We start from the raw sequence: 21308 nt of genomic DNA, 5'->3' as shown, positions 1-21308 counted from the left end.
ACAGCTTAAATTTGTCGGGCATGGACTCAACAAGATGTCAAAAGTGTTCCACAGGGATTCTGGCCCATGTTGACTCCAATGCTTCCCACGGTTGTGTCACGTTGGCTGGATGTCCTTTGGGTAATAGACAATTCTTGATACACACGGGAAACGTTTGAGCGTGAAAAACCCAGTAGATTTGCAGTTCTTGACACAAACCGGCACGCCTGGCACCTACTACCAAACCCTGTTCAAAGGCACTTAAATCTTTTGTCTTGCCCATTCACCCTCTGAATGGTACACATACACAATCCATGTCTCAAGTCTTAAAAATCCTTCTTTAACCCGTCTCCTCCCCTTCATCTACACAGATTGAAATTAATTTAACAAGTGCAAGTGACATCACTAAGGGATCATAGCTTTCACCTGGTCAGTCTGTCATGGAAAGAGCTTGTTGTTTTGTATACTCAGTGTATTCAGCTTTAACAAGGCAAGCGGATTCAATGGAGAATACTTATTTTTCATAGTAATAGTGCGGTATGTTTTATTTAATTTATTTAGGCACTGTGTGGCTATCTTATCTCGCTTGCCAACTGACCACATTGTAACTGTCAAGAGCCTCCACTTTGACTTGCATTCGCCTCCTTTGCGCCTGGCGTCCAATCCGCTCGGCCGTGTCCTGAGCAGTGCCCGTCTGGCTCCCATATAGAATCAACAGCTTTGGGGCTGACATTCTCACTGTGGATAAAGATGGGCAGTTAAATGATGATTCTTCCAATATAGCAGGCTGTACACACTAATCAGACATGTTGGACATACTGTAACAGCACTATGTCAAGTGTGTCAAGTAGTGTGTTAAGACACACAGAATAGCTAACTTAAAGAAGCATCCCATTGATGGCCTACACAATGGACACTTGATATGATATTGACATCCTTGAAAGTTAGCTAGCTGTCTTTAGTCTGTCTGGACTCTATTGGCAATTTACTTAGGTATTGACAAATGCATATGTAAGTTGCACCCAAGGTTATCTGTTTACACAGCCTTAGTTACAATCGGACTCGGCGCATGGTTATCTGCAGAGTAAGTTACTGTTACAAAACTCTGCTGGAGTTTATCAGGACCACCATGTGATTACAGGTAAAGTATACTACACTACCTCCAGTGCCGTAAAGGTCCAGACCTCTTAGCTGAGACTGAGCTACTGTAAAGCAGGCTGACGTTTATTGTCATGAATCTTGCCCTGGAGGCAGAACAGAGCGATTTTGGCTAGATGGGCCAGCTGCAAATTCATAAAAATGCATGGAAACAAAAAATTGTTTTTGGTCTTAGGGCTAGGATTGTGGTTAAGGTTAGGTTTAAAAGCAGATTTTATGACTAGCTAGTGACCACTCTGCAGAGGGTGGGTATAATATGTGGAACATCCCAACAGGAATCTGTTCCAAAAACATCGTAAATAACAAGATTGCCAACAAACGCATACAAAGATGTATAGCGGCAGAATAAGATACCGGGTAGGGAGTGGACTACTTCATTAAGTTTTTCACTCACCAAGTTTATTCCCAAAAATATCTGTCCTCACTCTGGTAGGCTATGGATAAACGTTAAGAATAAGCTACGTGGTGAGTTGATGCCTATTCGGCAGCTAGTTAGCTAGGTGAATTGATCAGGCTTCTTTGTATGCGTTGTTTGTTGGCAACTTTGTACTTTACGAAGTTTTTGGAACAGATCCCTGTTGGAACGTTCCACAAACTATACCCACCCCCTGCAGAGCTTCCTCCAGGTCAAGATTCATGACAATAAATTACAAGAATTACCCCACACCTGCCATCAATTTCACCTGACTGTTAGTTTCATTTAGTTAGTTAGCTAACCTCTAGCTCCCGAGAATGGAGAAGGTGGCTTACAGTGTATTTGAATGGGCTAGCTAGCCTCTCGAGCAGTACCAGTGGCTAATTAACTAACTAGTGGATACGTGACAGATCCCTCGTTCACGAAATACTTCCATAACATCCATAAAAACCGGATAACAGCCGTGCTCAGTTCAAGATGCTCACCTACGGTAGCTATAACAGATTATCCTAGGGGTCTTTGACAATCTCGAGAGTGAATCTAATAATACTGAAAAACTCCTTTCTTCGACTAGGACTACATTTCCTCCAGCGTGTTGTTGTGTTTACGCTTTACGACTGCAGAGCTTGAGTTTGATTGGTTACTGGGCCGTTTTACGACAGTAAGTTGACTAGTCAGTTGAGGCCATTCTACATGGAGGCGTGTTTGAAGTTTATCACTTGAACGTGTTGTTTGTGTGTGATGTTTCGCTAGACATAAAATACCCCTGTATTTTTCTATTCGAAGGGTACGACAGACTTCTAGACATGTTTTGTGGTTATCAAGAAGGGGATTTTCTGTTGCCTAAAGGCGGGTGAGTTTACAGAGAAAAAGTAAATGCATGTACAGTTGTTTTTTTATTAGCATGCGAAGCGCATTGTCTTTTGATTGGATCATTCTTCATACACTGAGAAGAGGGAAAAGTAATGTTCTTTCATTGTTTTAAAAAAGAAACAACGTTTACAATGTGTTACAATGTAACTAACAGTATCAACGTTTATTAGGCTACAGACTATATTTAGGGATGCATGAAAACAATTAAAATAATTGAAAAGTAGTGCTGCAAGCCTAAAAATAGTATAGAATTAAATAGTGATTTAGATATTTATCTCATCTTTCTCCCAAATTGTTTTGCAGTCCTTAACCACGTGCATTGGATAGATCTTAACTAGAATATGTGAGTCTGGAGATAAGTGGCTATGTTGAAACAGTGGTGCCCTATGGACTCAGTCAAAGGTGGCATTATTGAATTTGGGGAAACTCGTTTGGTGAAATGTGTGAGAGCCTCTCATAGCTTGGGTAGGCTAAACAAACCTCCACTAAAATATGTGGTGTAAAATGTTTCTTACTACTAGCCTATACGTGTTCTTCCAAGAAGTGTCAACAGTGTTTCCCTTCAAATATTTCCAAGTGAAGTGCAATAAAAGCCACCACATCAACATCTAGGGCCTCCTTTTAAAAGAAAAACTATTCAATTTAAACCAATGGATTATGTAAGGGATAATTAACAAGGGACTCTGGAAAATAATGAACTCATAGCCCCTCGTTGATTATCGCTTACTTGGGATGTGACAGAGCGAGGCTGAGAAGCCTGTCCCACCTATGCAATGGATGGGAATATACCAATTAGACCACCTATGCTTTCTAACAATGTTTTCTGGTATAGCACCATAGCAGCATGGACCATACTGCTATATGGTCCCTTGTCATAACTGTATGGGACCATGAGAGAGAGATCTGGCAGGGCACACAATCTGTTTGCCAGCCAGCTCCTCTCCTACGTGCCCTCCCCTTCTCGGTGTCTTCTTCATCTGGCACAGGGCCTCTGTCAGAAGCTACAAACTGGCGACCATGTCTGCAGTGTGGCATACTGACTACCTGTGGTGGGAGTTCCATGGGTCAGTATGTTCTGTGTACATGTGTTCTTTGAGAGAGAACCTAACCTCATCCCTAGGCTATTGTGCACAGATGTCTGGAGTGTGAGACTAGAGATAACCTATCCGGTAAGTAAAGATGGGGTGACTGGCTGCTTGTCCATTGGTTGAGTGTTGAGTTTATTTAACCAAAGGTTCACTGCTTTGAGTGCTGCTGTAGTTAAAAATATGTTTTAGCTTTCTTGAGGAAGGGGCCACCACGGGTGGGTTTAATAGATGTCATGGGATGCTGATCTCTATAGAGTGGATAGGCTTGCCTGGGGATGTCATGTTTATGTCATGTGGGTTGGATGTTCCCTGCTAGTAATGCACTTTATATTGCATTTAGCACAGAGGGTGAGAAAAGGTTATATTTTGAAGAATATAAGTAGTGTTTTTCTCTTTTCTAATCTTTGGAATATGTGGAAAATGGTTTGCATTGTTCATTTGCAGCCTATTGCCTTGTAGCACATCACATTATACCAGAAAATACTTGTTCAACTTAACTTTCATGCAAACATTCATGCTGGGCTCTGGATAATATTGGCTTCTAATCGAAATGTAATGTGAGCAAATTGAATCAATCACCTAATCAAACAACTAGAAAGCTATGCTGTCTCTTCTCTCTACCCTGGGAAGTAAGGTTAGGATGATAGGCAAGCCGTGATAGTATCTGTTTGGATGTAAACAATTCTAAGTGACTGAATGGTGATGATACAAATCATAATACAAGTATTTAACCATGTGTTGATGCCATCATCGTATATCCCCAAATGTTCATTTACTTAGCGTGTTTGATTCAGAAAAACACCGGTTCCATCTCGCCCAACATGCCTACAAAGTATCTAATAAGTTACCTGTAAACTTTGTCCACACATTTCAAACAACTTTCCTAATCCAACTTTAGGTATTTTAAAATGTAAATAATCTATCAAATTTAAGAAGGAATATACTGTGTTCAATAGCAGATAAAATGAAAGTGGAGCGAGTTCAAGGTCGCGCGCCTAAAATAAAAAAGTACACTTAGCCCTTTCCTTTCTGAGAGTAGAGCCACTTCATTTCTCAAAGGAAAAACATCAACCAATTTCTAAAGACTGTTGACATCTAGTGAAAGCCATAGGAACTGCAAGCATATTTCTATTAAAAAGGGATTGCCAAAGAAAACAAATGGGAAACAGATTGAGCTACATTTTTTCCCCCTGGGTGGATTGTGCTCGGGGTTTCGCCTGCCAAATCAGTTCTGTTATACTCACAGACATTATTCAAACAGTTTTAGAAACTTCAGATTGTTTTCTATCCAAATCTACTATTAATATGCATATCCTAGTTTCTGGGCCTGAGTAGCAGACAGTTTACTTTTGGCACACTTTTCATCCGGATGTGAAAATACTGCCCCCTAGCCCAAAGAGGTTTAAATTAATGGGCCCATGAGCACCAGCATGGACCCATGAGCACCAGCATGTCTTAATGGACCCATGAGCACCAGCATGTCTTAATGGACCCATGAGCAACATCATGTCTTAATGGACCCATGAGCAACATCATGTCTTAATGGACCCATGAGCAACATCATGTCTTAATGGACCCATGAGCAACAGCATGTCTTAATGGACCCATGAGCAACAGCATGTCTTAATGGACCCATGAGCAACAGCATGTCTTAATGGGCCCATGAGCAACAGCATGTCCATGGGCACCAACATGTCTTAATGGACCCATGAGCACCAACATGTCCATGAGTACCAACGTGAAGTTCATAGGAGAATGTCAAATGAAAGCTAAGAGACTCGTTTTGAGAAGTTAAGGCATACTTGTGCATTTTTCAACCATTATCCATCCCAAAAAAATTGAATTAGGAAAGACTTTGATTTGTGGTCAAACAGATGGAAAAGGGGTCTCAGACAACATCTACCAGGAAAAAGTCAAACGGTATTAGAAATGCATCAAAACACAATGTTGAAGTGAAGACCCCTGCCAACTAATATCAACACTTCTATTTAGTTTTGGTGAAATTATTCTGCCTTCTGTAAGTTTAAGAAACATTGCCTTGTGCCTTGAAATTCTGTTACTGAAAATACACATACAGGCATCCTGAGTGGCACAGCGGTCTAAGGCAGTGCTTGAGGCATAACTACAGACCCGGGTTCGATCCCAGTCTGTGTCATAACTGGCCGTGACCGGGAGTCCCATAGGGTTGCGCACAATTGGCCCAGCGTCCGGGATTGGCCTTGGGGGCTTTACTTGACTCATCTCGCTTTAGCTACTCCTTGTGGTGGGCCAGGTGCCTGCAGGCTGACTTTCGGTTGTCAGTTGAACAGTGTTTCCTCCAACACATTGGTGTGGCTGGCTTCTGGGTTAAGCGGGCGGGTGTTAAGTAGTGCAGTTAGGCGGGGTCATGCTTTGGAGGACTCAACCTTCGCCTCTCCCTTGCCCATTGGGGAGTTGCAGCAATGAGACAAGATCACAATTGAATATCACAAAATTGTGGAGAAAGAGGGGGTAAAATACAAAATGTAAAAAATTATAATAAACACACACAGGGCCTTCAGAAAGTATTCACACCTCTTGATGTTTTCCACATTTTGTTGTTACAAAGTGGGATTAAAATGGATTTAACAGCTGTGAGTCTTACATTTACGTCATTTAGCAGACGCTCTTATCAGAGCGACTTTCAAATTGGTGCATTCACCTTATGATATCCAGTGGAACAACCACTTTACAATAGTACAGCTATATCTTTTTTTGGGGGGGGGGGTTAGAAGGATTACATTATACTATCCCAGGTATTCCTTAAAGAGGTGGGGTTTCAGGTGTCTCCGGAAGGTGGTGATTGACTCCGCTGTCCTGGCGTCGTGAGGGAGCTTGTTCCACCATTGGGGTGCCAGAGCAGCAAACAGTTTTGACTGGGCTGAGCGGGAACTGTGCTTCCACAGAGGTAGGGGGGCCAGCAGGCCAGAGGTGGATGAACGCAGTGCCCTTGTTTGGGTGTAGGGATTGATCAGAGCCTGAAGGTACGGAGGTGCCGTTCCCCTCACAGCTCCGTAGGCAAGCACCATGGTCTTGTAGCAGATGCGAGCTTCAACTGGAAGCCAGTGGAGTGTGCGGAGGAGCGGGGTGACGTGAGAGAACTTGGGGAGGTTGAACACCAGTCTTTCTGGGTAAGTATCTAAGAGCTTTGCACACCTTAATTGTACAACATTTGCACATTAGAATTTTTCAAATTCTTCAAGCTCTGTCAAGTTGGGCTCCAAAGTTGCGCAGTGGTTTAAGACGCTGCATCTCAGTGCAAGAGGCGTCACTGCAGTATCTGGTTCGAATCCAGGCTGCATCACATCCGTCCATGATTGGGAGTCCCCTAGGGCAGTGCACAATTGGCCCAGCATCGTCCGGTTTTGGCCGGGGTAGGCCATCATTGTAAATAAGAATTTGTTCTTAACTGACTTGCCTAGTTAAATATAAATCATTGCTAGACAGCCATTTTCAAGTCTTGCCATAGATTTTCAATCCGATTTAAGTCAGAACTGTAACTAGTCCACTCAGGAACATTCAATGTCATCTTGGTAAGCAACTCCAGTCTGTATTTGGCCTTGTGTTTTAAGTCATTGTCATGCTGAAAGGTGAATTTGTTTCCCAGTGTCTGTTGAAAAGCAGACTGAACCCGGTTTTCCTCTAGCCAACATGATGCAGCCACCACAATGCTTGAAAATATGAAGTAGTACTCAGTGACGTGTTGTTGGATTTGCCCTAAAAATAATGCTTTGTATTCAGGACATAAAGTTAATTTCTTTGCCAAAATCTCTGCGCTTTTACTTTAGTGTCTTATTGCAAACAGGATACATGTTTTGTACAGATTTCTCTCTTTTCACTCTGTCAATTAGGTTAGTATTGTGGAGTAACCTCTAACTGTTTTTAAGTCACCATTGGCCTCATGGGGAAATCCCTGAGCAGTTTCCTTCCTCTCAAGCAACGGAGTTAGTAAGGACGCCTGTATTTTTGTAGTGACTGGGTGTATTGATATACCATCCAAAGTGTAATTAATAACTTCACCATGCTGAAAGGGATATTCAATGTTTGTTTTTTACCATTACCAATAGCTGCCTTTCTTTGCGAGGCATTGGAAAACCTCACTGCTTGACTGAGGGACTTTACAGATAGTTTTATGTGTAGGGTACAGAGATGAGGTAGTCATTAAAAAATCATGTCAAACACTATTATTTCACACAGTGAGTCCATGCAATTTATTATGACTTGCTAAGCAAGTTCTTACTCCTGAACTCTAGGCTTGCCATGACAAAGGGGTTGATTTCTTATTGACTCAAGACGTTGTTATTGACTCAAACTTTTTATTCATTTGGAAAAACATCATTCCACTTTGCCATTATGGGGTATTGTGTGTAGGCCAGTGACACTTTTTTTTTTCTAAATGTAATAAATTAAATTCAGACTGTTGACACAACTAAATGTGAAAAGGTATGTGAGTTTTGGAAAAACGTGGATGCATTAAAAACATTTTTTTTTACAAAACTTTGAATCTGCCTAGTTCTTCCAGTAAATATGTTTCTGTAAAAAGTATTCCTTGCATAGTTGTATGGTTTGTTAAACTTTTTCATTCAATGGTTTTTGTTTGGCATACATTTTATTAGTTTCAGTGCAATTCTGATATTTTGGAATTACCCATATACAGTATCATTGTGTTTGTTTGTGTGTTGACAGAGCAAAGCTAGCCTCTCTCTTTGATCTGGATCAGGCTGCCAGTCAGGGCAACGAGTCCTTCCAGTTCAGAGCCCCCAAACAGCCGAAGAAAACCCCCACCGCTCTGAGTAAGACAAGTCTGAGGCCCTGTTTAAACACTAGTGAAATCCATTCCGTCCTTCCTTCCTCCCTTTGACGTAAATACTGATCCGACATGATTGGATAGATGAAAGTTATGACTCCTCTAGACAGCAGGAAGGATGCATTTCTTCAGTATTGTGGCTTGTAAAGTTTAAACAGACTTCAGACCACATGTAAACGCTAATGCATTTCTTCCAATACATCCATTAATGGATTGGTGCAAAAGTTCACGTTATGGAAGTGTTTGAATATGGTCTGCGTGTTTTTTGTTAACTCTGTGTGCGTTTTCAAAGGCCCATCTCCTCAAAAGCCTGCACCAACTCCTTCTGTCCTTTTGGCTACTGCTGTTCATGCATTCCACTTGTGAGTATGTCCACCAACAAGCACCTGAAATCCATATCACTAGATAGAGTTGATATGTCTCTCTCAGAGTTGAATGTGTATGTGAGTATGTCCATTATTAGTGTGCTTGAGGTGGCGCGTGCGTGAGAGAATATGCGTGTGTGTTTGTTGTTGTGTTCACAGGTCCTGTTTGATCTTGTCATCATGGTTTTGTGTTTGCAGTGTGAATGGCCAGTACACAAAACAGGGGAAGGTGGGAGCTGCTATCCTGGGAAATCATCCAACCAGAGAGGTACTTGAGCTGTGAAGGATATGTAAAACTGGTTTCCATTAAGAATAAACACACTCCAGGTGATGTGAAGAGGAAGTCTCCATCTCTTTACATTCAGTGCTTGGACTGAAATGGGTGCTGGTACTCATTTTGAGTGCTGTTTTTATTTAGGTGCTGGAACTCTGCAATGTTTTTTTAAGTGAATATTCTATAAGAGGTGCCGGAACTCAAGAAGTAGAACATTTGAGGTGCTTGTGAGCGCCGCCCAAAGCCATGCACTGTTTACATTTAATCATATGATTTTCCAACTCAATTAATGCAGGGTCATGTATTCTGCTCTAACCACTTAATAAGAAATATGTGACTCAGTTAATTGTATGATCTTGAGATACTCTAGGCTGTTTTAGTGTAGAGTGAAAAGGGCTCATGATAAATTGTTTTAATTTGTCTTGATACAGTAATAAATCTATGGCAAGAGTTTTAGCCACATTTTAAATTGCGTTTGTTTACAAATCTACTACACTTGATCATAACCAAAAGGTGGAAAAGTGATACAAAATATTGCATAAAAAGGTTGTGTAAAACAATATAAACCTGCCTTTGTAACTACCACATAAATACTTGTTATTGTAAAGTGGGACCCAAGTTTATTCTGTTCATGCACACATCAAGTTTGTGTTTGCCCAGTCATTTGTCTGTCTGCTTCATCTCGTCTTGATTGTTTTCTTCAGTACATGATCCTGCTTTATGGCAGCCAACAGAAACCAATCACAACTGCCAAGATCCATCTAGGATTCAGCTTCACAGTGAGTAGTACATCTTCCCATGATGTGTACATGCTTGTGCAGTTTTAACTGTGTGGTGTGTTTTAACTAGACTATATCAGTTTTAACTTCTCAGGTTCAGCCAGGTAACTATGGAACATTCTACGATGACCAGAGGCACAACTGGTCCCTGATGTTTGACTCTGAGAAAGCTGGAGTGGACTTTTGCAAAGAGGTGAACGACGGATGTAATTTTTTTCTCATACTAGACAGATATACACGGAGTGTACAAAACATTAAGAACACTTTCCTAATATTGAGTTGCACCCCACCCCCTTTGACCCTCAAAACAGCCTCAATTCATCAGGGCATGAACTCTACAAGGTGTCAAAAGCGTTCCACAGGGATGCTGGCCCATGTTGACTCCAATGCTTCCCACAGTTGTGTCAAGTTGGCTAGATGTCCTTTGGGTGGTGGACCATTCACAGGAAACTGTTGAGCATGAAAAACCCAGCAGCATTGCAATTTTTGACACAAACCGGTGCGTCTGGCACCTACAACCATACCCCGTTCAAATGCACTTAACTTGTCTCAAGGCTTAAAAATCCTTCTTTAACATGTCTCCTCCCCTTCATCTACACTGATTTGAAGAGGATTTAACAAGTGACATCAATAAGGAATCTTAGCTGTCACCTGGATTCATGTGTGCATAATGATTTGTACACAGTGTATATAGATCTCTATATATGGCGCTGGAAAAACAGATGGATGGATAGTTTGTATTGAGTTATTTGCACACAGTAAAAATCCATAGACTTTTTTTAATGTTTAAACCTTTACCCACCATTACAGCTGTGTGTGGCCAGATGGAACAGTGAGACCACAGTAGATACACTACTGACCCAGGACCTGCTGTTAGGAGAGGGACAGGCGGTGGACTATGGTGACACGGTAGAGGTGACCTTCACAGGCTGGCTTCTACAGAACCACAACATCGGACAGGTGACAAATAACTCAGAATACAGCCAAAATAACTGCTGTATTCAGAGAAAATCAACTGGTTCTGACAAAATGAATAAAGGCTCAGAAAAGCTCAGCGCATTGGGCAATTTGATTTGTGGCTTTATAATTTATTTATTTTGAAATACAAAAGATCAGAAGATATTCAAACATTGACAATATACTGACATTCTAGATGCTGGATCCTATATTTTCCCAATGCACCCTTCCTCGTACAGTGCTCATTAGTTTCCCTAATGAGCATCGTGCTGGCAGAAATTATGACGCAAACTTTCTGACCAGTAGCTTAGCCTAGTATGGTCTTATACTCGTCATGTCAAACAGACATGATAATAATGAGAATAACCACTCCATTGTACAATTTGGGAATTTAAGAGTCTGTGACTTTGAATGTAGAGATGATCAGAGGGAAGATTTCACCATCAGGATTAGGATTTGGGCCAAGGTATGGATAGAGCGTCTCTGAAGTTGCAGTCAGTGAAAGAGTAGATATGAGACCAGGTCCCCACATCATAAAAGGAGACCTGACCCTCCTCACACTCCATAAACACCCCCAACTTCTGTGGTGTGTCTCTCAGAAAGATGGGGACAGGGTAGGTGTCACTGGCTTTGTACTCACACCCATACCTCTGCATTGTCCAGTATCCATTCTGAGGCCTTAGTTTTATATCCCTCTTCCTGTTGACAGACTCACTGGCTACTCCTAAATCTTACTCAGTATTGCCCGTAACCATAACCTCATAGTAAAATCTCCCTGAAGAGAAGCCTTCAATTCCAAGGACATTGACAAAATAATCAAACCTCTCTGGGTAGTTTGGGAGATCATGTTCTTTGCCTCTGTTTTTCATTTGCTTCCCATCCTAGACAGAATGAGGTAAGGAAGTGCTGTATCAGGGTCCAGGGTCACCTCTACTGCTGAATACCCTCCAGCTCAACATCACCAAACCTCTTCACTTCACTCATAAGTGTCTCCTCCAGCTGAGACACAGCTCTCCTCACAGTCCCCAGACACAGATCACTGTGAACACTGATCTCAGACCAGTCCTTGGTGGGTGGAGGGCTGCACAGGGATGGGAAGCTCTGGAGGAGTTGAAGGTGGCCCTCAGTGTGTGAGAGCTGCTTCAGCTCATTGCTTCTCCTCTGTAGCTCAGCGATTTCCTGCTCCAGCTCTTTAATGAGCCCTTCAGCTTGCCTCTGCTGCTTTCTGCCTCTCCTCAATCACCTCAATGATTTCTACCTGGCTTCTCTCAATGGAGCGCACCAGAGCAGTGAAGACCTGCACATTGTCTCTCTCTTTCTGTTTCTCTTGCTGAGATCTGAGTGTTTCATCTCCTCAACCTTACTCTATCTTGTAAGCATCTTCTGGTCTACCTCTGCCATAACCTTTCCTAGTTTAGCCATTTTCTCTCTATACTCTTCTCTAGAGGGACAGTGTCATGTGGTCTGTTTTCAAGCAAAACACACACACAGACATGTCTTGTCACTTCAACAGAACAGATCCAGGAGTTTCTCGTGCTTCTTACGCATCCTGTCTTCCAGGTTCTCCACAGGGTCGATCAGCTTGTCTCTTTAAACCGGTGACTCTCTGAGACTCCAAGTGAGTCTCACGGAAAGATGTCAGACACCAGGCAGGACTTCAGGGACTTGAGCGTTGTCCCAGTACAGATGTCACAGGAAACTTCTAGGGGTTGAGCAGGGCTTTGGGCTGGGCCTTGGGTGAGGTCCTTGGTCTAGGCTGGTGGCTTTCCCTTGAACTGACTTCCTGAACTGAATAGCCATCTCAGAAATGAGAGTATTGATGCAAAACTCCGGTTTCCTGTCAAATTTCTCCAAACACATGGGACGCCGGCAAAGGTCACTAGTATCCCAGTACTCCTTGATACAGGCCATGCAGACGTTGTCCACATGGAATGGCTACTGGCTCAGTGAACACATCCAGGAAGTGCTCCTCAGACAGCAGACTGCCGGAGGCGGCAATATCTAAACCGAGACCAAAGGTGAAAACATTATCAGTCAGTTCGAGACCATTTCAGTTTGAGTCAACATGGTACGATGTTGAGATCCCTATGTGATCGTAACAAATCGTGAAACATGGATTCTAACCAATTGTAAAGCATGGTTTTACCTTTACAGGGCAACATTGTGCACATGGGGTGGCAGCGTAGCCTAGTGGTTAGAGCGTTGGACTAGTAATCGAAAGGTTGCAAGATCGAATCCCCGAGCTGACAAGGTACATATCTGTCATTCTGCCCCTGAACAAGGCAGTTAACCCACTGTTCCTAGGCAGTCATTGAAAATAAGAATTTGTTCTTAACTGACTTGCCTAGTTAAATAAAGGTAAAATAAAATAAAAAAAAATAAAAATGGGTCTTCATTGACAAAACCACTAAATGCTATAGAACGGAGGGATGGGGCTGGTGAAATTTAACCACCAAATTATAGCTACTATAAGGGGGGAAAAAATAAAAAAAAGGACTAGTTTCTAGACAATTTGAAGCTGTACATTAATGTATGTTTATGACATAGCTTACAACCTTGTATTTTGGGTTATGATCGAGTTATCATGAATCAGCGGCCATAATGTATATAATTCATGATTAAAAAAATAGCTGTGTATATCACATAAACATATGCAGCAAGCAATAGAGTTTTTGGAAAAATCCATCTCCCCTCTGTTGGGAATGTCTATGTGCTTTCAAGAGGCCCAGATAAGGCTGACCCTCTGTTTTATCAGAGAGGAATAGACGAGGCCTAGATAAATCTTTAGATTTACTTCTTCGAAGTGACGTTTAATAGAACATTGTTGTCTCCACCCACTTTTCTCTTCCTTGAGCACTTAACCCTGAACTCTCTCCCATCTTGTTTACTATTGTCTGGAGAGAGTCTAAATGTATGGCATGGATTTTAAAACAAGAATTGTAGTTTTTTTTTCTTCCAGTGAATGGGTTTGTGTGACTGTCCTATTTCTCGCTTTCTCTCACTCACTCACTTATCCTCTTCACAGTGCATGTCAATGCCAATTTAATCACCATTCAGCTGAATATATTCTATTGTTTTCTGTGTGTCAGATGTTTGACTCCAACGTGGGCAAAGACAAGCTGCTGAGAGTGAAACTTGGCACTGGTAAAGTCATTAAGGTAGGTTGTAGAGCAGGCTGGTGGGAGGAACTAGAGGAAGACAGGCTCAATGTAATGGCTGGAATGGAACATATGGAAACCACCTGTTTGACTCCTTTCCATTTATTCCATTCCAGCCATTACAATGAGCCCATCCTCCTATACCTCTTTCCACCAGCCTCCACTGGTGTAGTGGTCAACTCAGCAATATGACATCACCACACATAGTGAGGCAACTTTAATGCTTACAGAAAAAAACAAATCTAGAAGAATGTGATGTTTCTCTCGCTCTCTCTCTCCTATCTCTCTCTCTCTTTAGGGATTGGAGGACGGGATGTTAGGGATGCAGAAAACTGGGCGTCGCCTCCATATTGTGCCCCCCACTCTAGGCTATGGGTCAAAGGGCATCCCCAACCGCGTCCCCTCCTCCAGCACACTGGTCTACAATGTGGAGATCCGCCGGGTGGGCGCACACACACACACACACATTCAGTTTCAAACATCAAACAGTATCTTACTGTAGCCATGTGAAACTGTTTGTGTACCGAAGCTAGAGGGCGTAATTGGCCAAAGATGGCTGTCTAGATGTTCTAACTCTGTGGGGTGTATTTAGGTGAAGTTTGCTAAGGACAGTGGGTCGGAGCGACAGAGTGGGGGATTAACCACCAACTCCCCCTCCCCAAGTGTGGACAGTCTGGGCTTTGGGATGTCCCCTCAGTCTCAGCCCCCCACCTCTATCCCAGCAGAGCCCAGGTATGTACCACTACCTCCACTGTTCCTCAGTGGGGGAGTCAGGAGGGTTTTTTATTTGGTCGTCAGATGGCAGGTTAACTGACTTTTCTGCCAACAGGGGAAAGCCTCTGAATGTCAAATCCAATTCAAGAAACGAGCAACTGATGGTGAGTGTTATTTTCATTTAGTTTAACTTCTTTGCATGCTTACACGCACACTTTCACTCACATTTACGCACAAACTCTCGCACTCACTCACTCAGTCAAACAGACACAATCTTTCTCAAACAGTATTATCATACATACAGCAGCTGGATACAGCCAAAGCCAAGTTGATCTCTCATATGGCCAAGATGGGTCAGCCCATCCTGCCCTTCCCAACAGGAGCCATCCCCGCCCAGCCAGACCACAGTGACTCCAAGACAGAGGTGGGCTCCATAGTGAGTCTGTGTGTGTGTGCACCTTCTGTTCTGTATGGAAATTCAACATTTGCATTCCCACAATTCCAGTTTTTGACCAAGTCAATACTTTTTCTTTTACTTTGGAACCTGTTTGCCAAGTATGCTGGAAAAGGAGTACGACCTACGAACCTTTGTCATGTTTGACACCCATGACAGTGCCACTGACCTGTTAATATTCTTCTGTATCTGTGTCACCCTGCAGGACCTAAGTGAATCTCACCCTTCACATCACTGTCTGCTCCCCCAGCCAGTTCAGATGTCAGCTGCACCCCCTGTCCATGCAGGTAAGACCTCTAGTTCAGTGTCCATTTATGCCCATATGTTTGGTAGATCCACCAGTCATTTGCTTATATTCAGGGTTATATTTTCTGTTTCAGTGCCTGAGGTCGTTGTGCCAACTGCTGCCCAGCAACCAGTGTTTATGGAGACAGTGGTCCCACAGGCTGTGGACTGTGGTGGAAGCAGTCATGCCTTCCAGGTATTGAATTTGAATTGAATAATCAATATTGATCTCCAAAAGGGAAATTTGAAATTATCCAATATGCTTATTCCCCCCCCCCCCCCCCCCATTTAACAAAGTACTTTGTTACGACTCCATTCACAGCCGTACCCATCCTTTCAGTCTGCCTTTGGTCTGTCCTACCTTGGCCAGTTCCACCCTCATCATGCAGTTTCATACCAGGGTAATGGAAATACCATTTTCACTGTCACCTTGTCTAAGTGCAGTATGGCAGACATACTATTGTAATATGTTTTCATTTGTTTTCAACCTTTTATCTAAAACAACATTTGACCTGTCTAGCACCTAGTGATGTCACTTCCTTCTTGATGACGGAGGTGCGACAGCACAACACTGAGATCGAACAGGCTGTGGGGAAAGTGGCAGATAAAATCAATCTGTTGGTCTCCAAGGTCAGCAGTGGACTTGTTTGTAGTTCTGGTAACACTTTCTTGTATTGCATTGTTTTGCGTAAGTATGTATGACCTCCTCATAACTTCTTTTAATCTCATAATGATCCTGTCAAACTGAGACATTATAAGGGCTCTTAGCCTCATACATGCTTGTAATAAAGCATTGTATCAGGTTTAAGTCATGTTACCATATTTTATACTAGGTGGATGAGCTCCAGAAGCATGGTGGCGGCAACTCTCTGGGTCTGTCCTCGGTGTCCATGGAAACAGCCATGAGCCTGCACAACATCCAGAGAATCACCCAGGTCAGTCAACTGTCCCACTAATCTACAGTGTCCTCCTCCTTGTCTGGTCTACTGTCCTTCAACTGCACTGGTCTGGTCTACCGTCCTTCAACTGCACTGGTGTGAGGAAAATAGGACGGGTGAAAGCAATTTCCTGATAGGCATTGACCATTGCATGGAACGACATAACTTCTCCATTTGGGTTCCACAGGAGAACTTGTTTCTAAAGGAGGTGGTTCTGAAGAAGAGCACCCGAGTGGAGGAGCAGAACTGGAAGATCAGAGAACTCCTCGAGCAGAACCAGAGGTGTGTGTACAGTACTGTACTGTGTGTGTGTGCTTGTTCAATGGGTTCTGTAGATTGAAAAATATATATATATATATACAGTACCAGTCAAAAGTTGACACACCTACTCATTCAAGGGTTTTTCTTTTATTGTTACTATTTTCTACATTGTAGAATAATAGTGAAGACATCAAAACTATGAAATAACACATGGAATCATGTAGTAACCAAAAGAGTGTTAAACAAATCAAAATATATTTTATATTTGAGGTTCTTCAAAGTAGCTACTGCCTTGATGACAACTTTTTACACTCTTTGCATTCGCTCAACCAGCTTCATGAGAAATGCTTTTTCAACAGTCTTGAAACAGTTCCCACATTCTGAGCACTTGTTGGCTGCTTTTCCTTCACTCTGCGGTCCAACTCATCCCAAACCATCTCAATTGGGTTGAGGTCGGGTGATTGTGGAGGCCAGGTCATCTGATGCAGCACTTATCACTCTCCTTATTGGTCAAATAGCCCTTACACAGCCTGGAGGTGTGTTTTCGGTCATTGTCCTGTTGAAAAACAAATGATAGACCTATTAAGCGCAAACCGGATGGGATGGTGTATCACTGCAGAATGTTGTGGTAGCCATGCTGGTTAAGTGTGCCTTGAATTCTAAATAAATCATTGAGAGTGTCACCAGCAAAGCACCATCACACCTCCTCCTCCATGCTTCACGGTGGGAACCACACGTGGAGATCATCCGTTCACCTACTCTGCATCTCACAAAGACACGGTGGTTGGAACCAAAAATCTCAAATTTGGACTCATCAGACCAAAGGACAGATATCCACCGGTCTAATGTCCATTGCTCGTGGCCCAAGCAAGTCTCTTCTTCTTATTGGTGTCCTTTAGTAGTGGTTTCTTTGCAGCAATTTGACCATGAAGGCCTGATTCATGCAGTATTATGCAGACAATCCACAGGACGGTAGACCCCCAGGGCCAAGACAGAGCGGCCTAAAGAGGTATCCACCCTGACATGGGTATGTTTTCAATACAGACTCCTTTTGTCTTATGGTATTCAATACAAGGCCTCCACACCTTATGAAAGCCGCCTGGTATACTCTTAATCTGTTAATAAATCAAATGTAGTGGGTCATGGCATTTCTGTCTTCCCATTGTGGGAGGATAACCAGCCTTCCAATTAATGGCAATGCATTTCTTAGCCGCTGTGAATGCTAGGGTAAAGTTACACAGTATTTCCAAGCAAATAAAACAATGGGAAGATAGAATGTGAATCTGTAGACATCCTGAGATATAAAAAAAAAAAAGATGGTGTGTGTGTGACAGGTGTATGGAGCAGAGTGCTTTACTGTTGGAACAGAGGAAAGATGTGCTGAAGACCAGCAACCAACAGGACCAGACCAGCCTGCTGGAAGCAGAGCAGGACAAGGTAGGAAAGAGCAGAGGAAACTTACTACACTCACACAGAGCAAGAGAGAGAGTCTCATAGACACACATGCACACATACTTAAGTCCCTCCCCCCACCTCTCTCCATCTCAGCCGCACCTGACAGAGTACCTAGCCGCCTCCTCCACCCTGGTCTCCAAGCTTCAGCTGGAGTCCTCCTCTCTGCAGTGCTCTGTCTCTGACCTGCAGACCCAGCTCAGCCAAGCCCTGCAAGACAGGGAGAGCCACTCTACTCAGTTCGACTCATTAGAGAGACTAGTAGAAGGTACAGGACTGGCAGAACCACTGCACTTGGATCCGTTTATTAGAGAGACTACACAATTTTGAATATCTTTTGAGTTGTGTCCAGCGTGCCTGGTGGGCAGGGTTTAAACTTTTGGGAATGTTCTATTGGGTCATTACACCATGCTAACTAAAGAGGTGTGTGGGTGTGCGCGTACAGGGCTAAGGAAGGGAGAGGGGAGGGCGCAGGCCCAGTGGCGTACAGAGAAACTGAAACGTAAAGAGATGCAGCTGAGAATCGCCAACACGGAGGAGGAGCTACAGGGCCTGAGGGCTGGGAAAGGCAACCTGGACAAGGTGTGTGTCTGTGGAGACGAGCAGGCTGAACCAATGGGTATTATCAGGCTGCAATACCACTGTCCCACATGGTGCCAGTATTCTTCTAATAACTGTTTGGTATAAAAAATAATCCCTTGACATTTATTTTACAGAATACAGTACACTTACCCATTTCTGAATATACCCCTTGTTCCCAAAGTGTGCTCCCTTTCACTCACTCCCCCTCATTTATACTAATCCAATGTTTTTAATTCATTGAGTGGGAAGAGGTATAACCTCTGTCAGAGTCCCCATCACACTTCACAGAAGAGAAGGGGGAGAATTGGACTTTGGTCTTGTAACACTGTCGGTCTCTGTCAGATGCTGTTGGAGAGGAAGAGGAGGTGGCAGTGTGAGCATCAGCATCTGTCTGAGGAAGTGGAGGAGGCGAGGAGGAGCAGCCAGAGGGAAACTGACCACCTGAGGGCCAGGCGAGGAGAAGTAGAGCAGGGGGCCAGGCGAGGAGAAGTAGAGCAGGGGGCCAGGCGAGGAGAAGTAGAGCAGGGGGCCAGGCGAGGAGAAGTAGAGCAGGGGGCCAGGCGAGGAGAAGTAGAGCAGGGGGCCAGGCGAGGAGAAGTAGAGCAGGGGGCCAGGCGAGGAGAAGTAGAGCAGGGGGAACAGGTATACACACACACACACACACACACACACAATGATCCAGACTAAATACCAGCCATATCAGTTGAAATGTTGCTACATACACAACATTATTATTAATAATTATTTGCATATAATAATGCTTAACATTATGTAAAGCATTAAACCTGCAGGCTTTAAACGTGTTTATCTAAAGGTGGTGCTGGATGTGGACTGGCAGCAGGGTGGGTATGAGAAGGAACTACATAGCCGTGAGCTAGCAGAAATCACACAGCAGAGAGACATTCTGGCCAGGACACTGTCAGAACTACAGGAACAGGTGAAGGACATACTGAGTGTGCACACTCCCTAAACATTAGGAAATGTAAACGATTCAAACAAGTTGAATTCCAATGCTCTCTCGCTCTTAGTATATGGCAGCACAGAGCAGGGCAGAGACCTCCAGGAAGCAGCTAGAAATGCTATTGGTTGAGCAGGAGAAGAGGCATGCCCAGCAGCCCAGTCAGGATGCAATGGCAGAACAGGTGAGTGTTCCAACATTCACCTCAGACTAGTCCGTACATGATTGGAGTAGTGTTTCTTAATCCTGGTCCTGGGGACCCACCATTTTAGTTTGTCCCTAGCACTATACATCTGATTCCACTAATCACCTCATCAAACCTTTAATTAGTGGAATCAGGTGTTTAGTGCTTGGGCAAAAACTAAAACGTCCCCAGGACCAGTGTGAAGAACTACAGGAGTAGAGAAAGCAGACTTTGCGTGGGGGGGTTTAAATAAATTTAAAAAATCTACCTTTGCTCTAACAAACTACTCCAATGAGCAACACCAAGAGAAATGGACTTCCACCTTCTATATTGCTCTCATTCCTACCTCTCTCTGATCAGTGATCGTTTCAATGGTTTTCGTGTGTTCCCTCCAGGTGAAGAGAGTGATGAACAGATTGTTCCATTCTCTGAGAGGGGAGTTCGGCCTGCACCAGTCATACCAAGGAAGCGATGTTCTAGGAGTCATGCTAAGCACCATCAAGGTACAGTGCAACCAATGCCTGGTGTTTCCATTTCACATTGCCCTGCAGATAGTGAGGCTGGACCAACAGTTGATAATCACTGCTTATGGGTGGTGCCCATGTTAATCCTTTTAACACCCATGGGTTGTCCTGCACCAGTCATTTGAATCCGGAGTATGACATTGAGCATGTTGTGTTAATGCTCCCCATCCTACAGAGTGTCACCCTGGATCTGCTAACAGCCCACAATCCAGAGGAAGAAGACAAGGTGGAAGAGGAGAAATGGACAAAAGCTGTGGAGCAAAATAGGAGGGTTGATGATGATAAAGAGATGAATCGATCAATACAAGAAAAAGAGGACAGTGGAGTTACTCAGACAGCCTGGACCTCTATTGTTAGGGCCTTGTGGTCTGAGGCTCAAGTGGAGGATGAGTCCATCAATTCAGAAGGCCTAGAAAACAAAGCTGAAGACACACCAAGTACATCCAGAGAAGAAACGCCTTCTAAGACTGGCTCAGAGAATGGCCTAACGCCATCATCTCTCATGGTTCTTATTGAGGAAATGTCTTGTCAAATACAGCCTCTCGCAGTCCAAATTGACCAATCAAAGCAGATGGAAGTTGTACCTCCCCCACCATTGTAAAAAAAGATTTTGGAAGCTATACAAATGCATTTATTAATGTCCACATTCATTGCCATGTTTATTCTTTTTTTTAAAACATTTTTATTTAACTAGGCACATCAGTTAAGAACAAATTCTTATTTACAATGACGGCCTACCCTGGCCAAACCCTAACGACGCTGGGCCAATTGGCACTCTCAATCACGGCCGGTTGTGACACAGCCTGGAATCGAACCAGGGTCTGTAATGACGCCTCTAGCACTGAGATGCAGTGCTGCGCCACTCAGGAGCCCCTATTACAAACACCTTATTTGGGTTTGAGTTAACAATATTAACTTTTGAAAGTGAGATTTTCTTGGACAGTATAACACATTCAGTATATTTCTGTTCAGGGCAGCTACAAAAAACGTTTTTTTTTAAACACTCATCCCTACAACTTCATAAAACATTTGTTTTTTGTCTTGTAGTTCAGGAATTCATGTCTGAATTAAATTATCAAAACGAA

The 21308-nt window shown here is 43.3% G+C and overlaps 2 protein-coding genes across 13 annotated transcripts in view; one reads left to right on the top strand and one right to left on the bottom strand.

Annotated features, from left to right (window-relative positions):
• The window catches only part of ndor1 (NADPH dependent diflavin oxidoreductase 1), a 10410-nt gene extending 8256 nt beyond the window's left edge, over positions 1 to 2154 (bottom strand). The window contains exons 1-2 of one of the 4 annotated variants that reach the window (XM_014142274.3): positions 1888 to 2154; positions 578 to 717 (exon numbers count right to left, since the gene is read on the bottom strand). In XM_014142274.3, the coding sequence (XP_013997749.1) occupies positions 578 to 712 (135 nt within the window). In that variant the 5' untranslated portion in view covers positions 713 to 717; positions 1888 to 2154. Of the gene's footprint in view, positions 1 to 577; positions 718 to 1531; positions 1648 to 1854 lie in introns of those variants that run through there. The other 3 variants (XM_014142292.3, NM_001140119.1, XM_014142283.3) reach the window with 3 other exon arrangements.
• Positions 2097 to 21308, top strand: fkbp15a (FKBP prolyl isomerase family member 15a). 9 transcript variants are annotated; one of them, XM_082956482.1, is made up of 27 exons: positions 2097 to 2213; positions 2339 to 2405; positions 8218 to 8324; positions 8631 to 8700; positions 8902 to 8971; positions 9682 to 9756; positions 9851 to 9949; positions 10567 to 10716; positions 13803 to 13871; positions 14170 to 14313; positions 14464 to 14603; positions 14701 to 14749; positions 14890 to 15021; positions 15245 to 15326; positions 15420 to 15520; positions 15647 to 15725; positions 15845 to 15954; positions 16158 to 16259; positions 16450 to 16544; positions 17840 to 17960; positions 18072 to 18243; positions 18421 to 18557; positions 18900 to 19199; positions 19372 to 19494; positions 19586 to 19699; positions 20095 to 20202; positions 20399 to 21308. In XM_082956482.1, exons 2-27 carry the CDS (start codon positions 2359 to 2361, stop codon positions 20822 to 20824), a joined length of 3222 nt encoding a protein of 1073 aa, XP_082812608.1. In that variant the 5' UTR covers positions 2097 to 2213; positions 2339 to 2358; the 3' UTR covers positions 20825 to 21308. The 9 variants fall into 9 exon arrangements, with proteins under 9 accessions (XP_082812608.1, XP_082812617.1, XP_082812610.1 ...); XM_082956491.1 differs by lacking the exon at positions 2097 to 2213 and having other exon boundaries at positions 2247 to 2405; positions 14893 to 15009; XM_082956484.1 differs by lacking the exon at positions 2097 to 2213 and having other exon boundaries at positions 2247 to 2405; positions 14893 to 15021.

The sequence above is a fragment of the Salmo salar genome, chromosome 01 (assembly GCF_965601325.2).
Source record: "Salmo salar chromosome 01, fSalSal1, whole genome shotgun sequence".
In the NCBI taxonomy this organism is placed as follows: domain Eukaryota; kingdom Metazoa; phylum Chordata; class Actinopteri; order Salmoniformes; family Salmonidae; genus Salmo; species Salmo salar.
The sequence above is the reverse complement of the archived record's forward strand: the minus strand, read 5'-3'. Positions and strand labels throughout refer to the sequence as shown.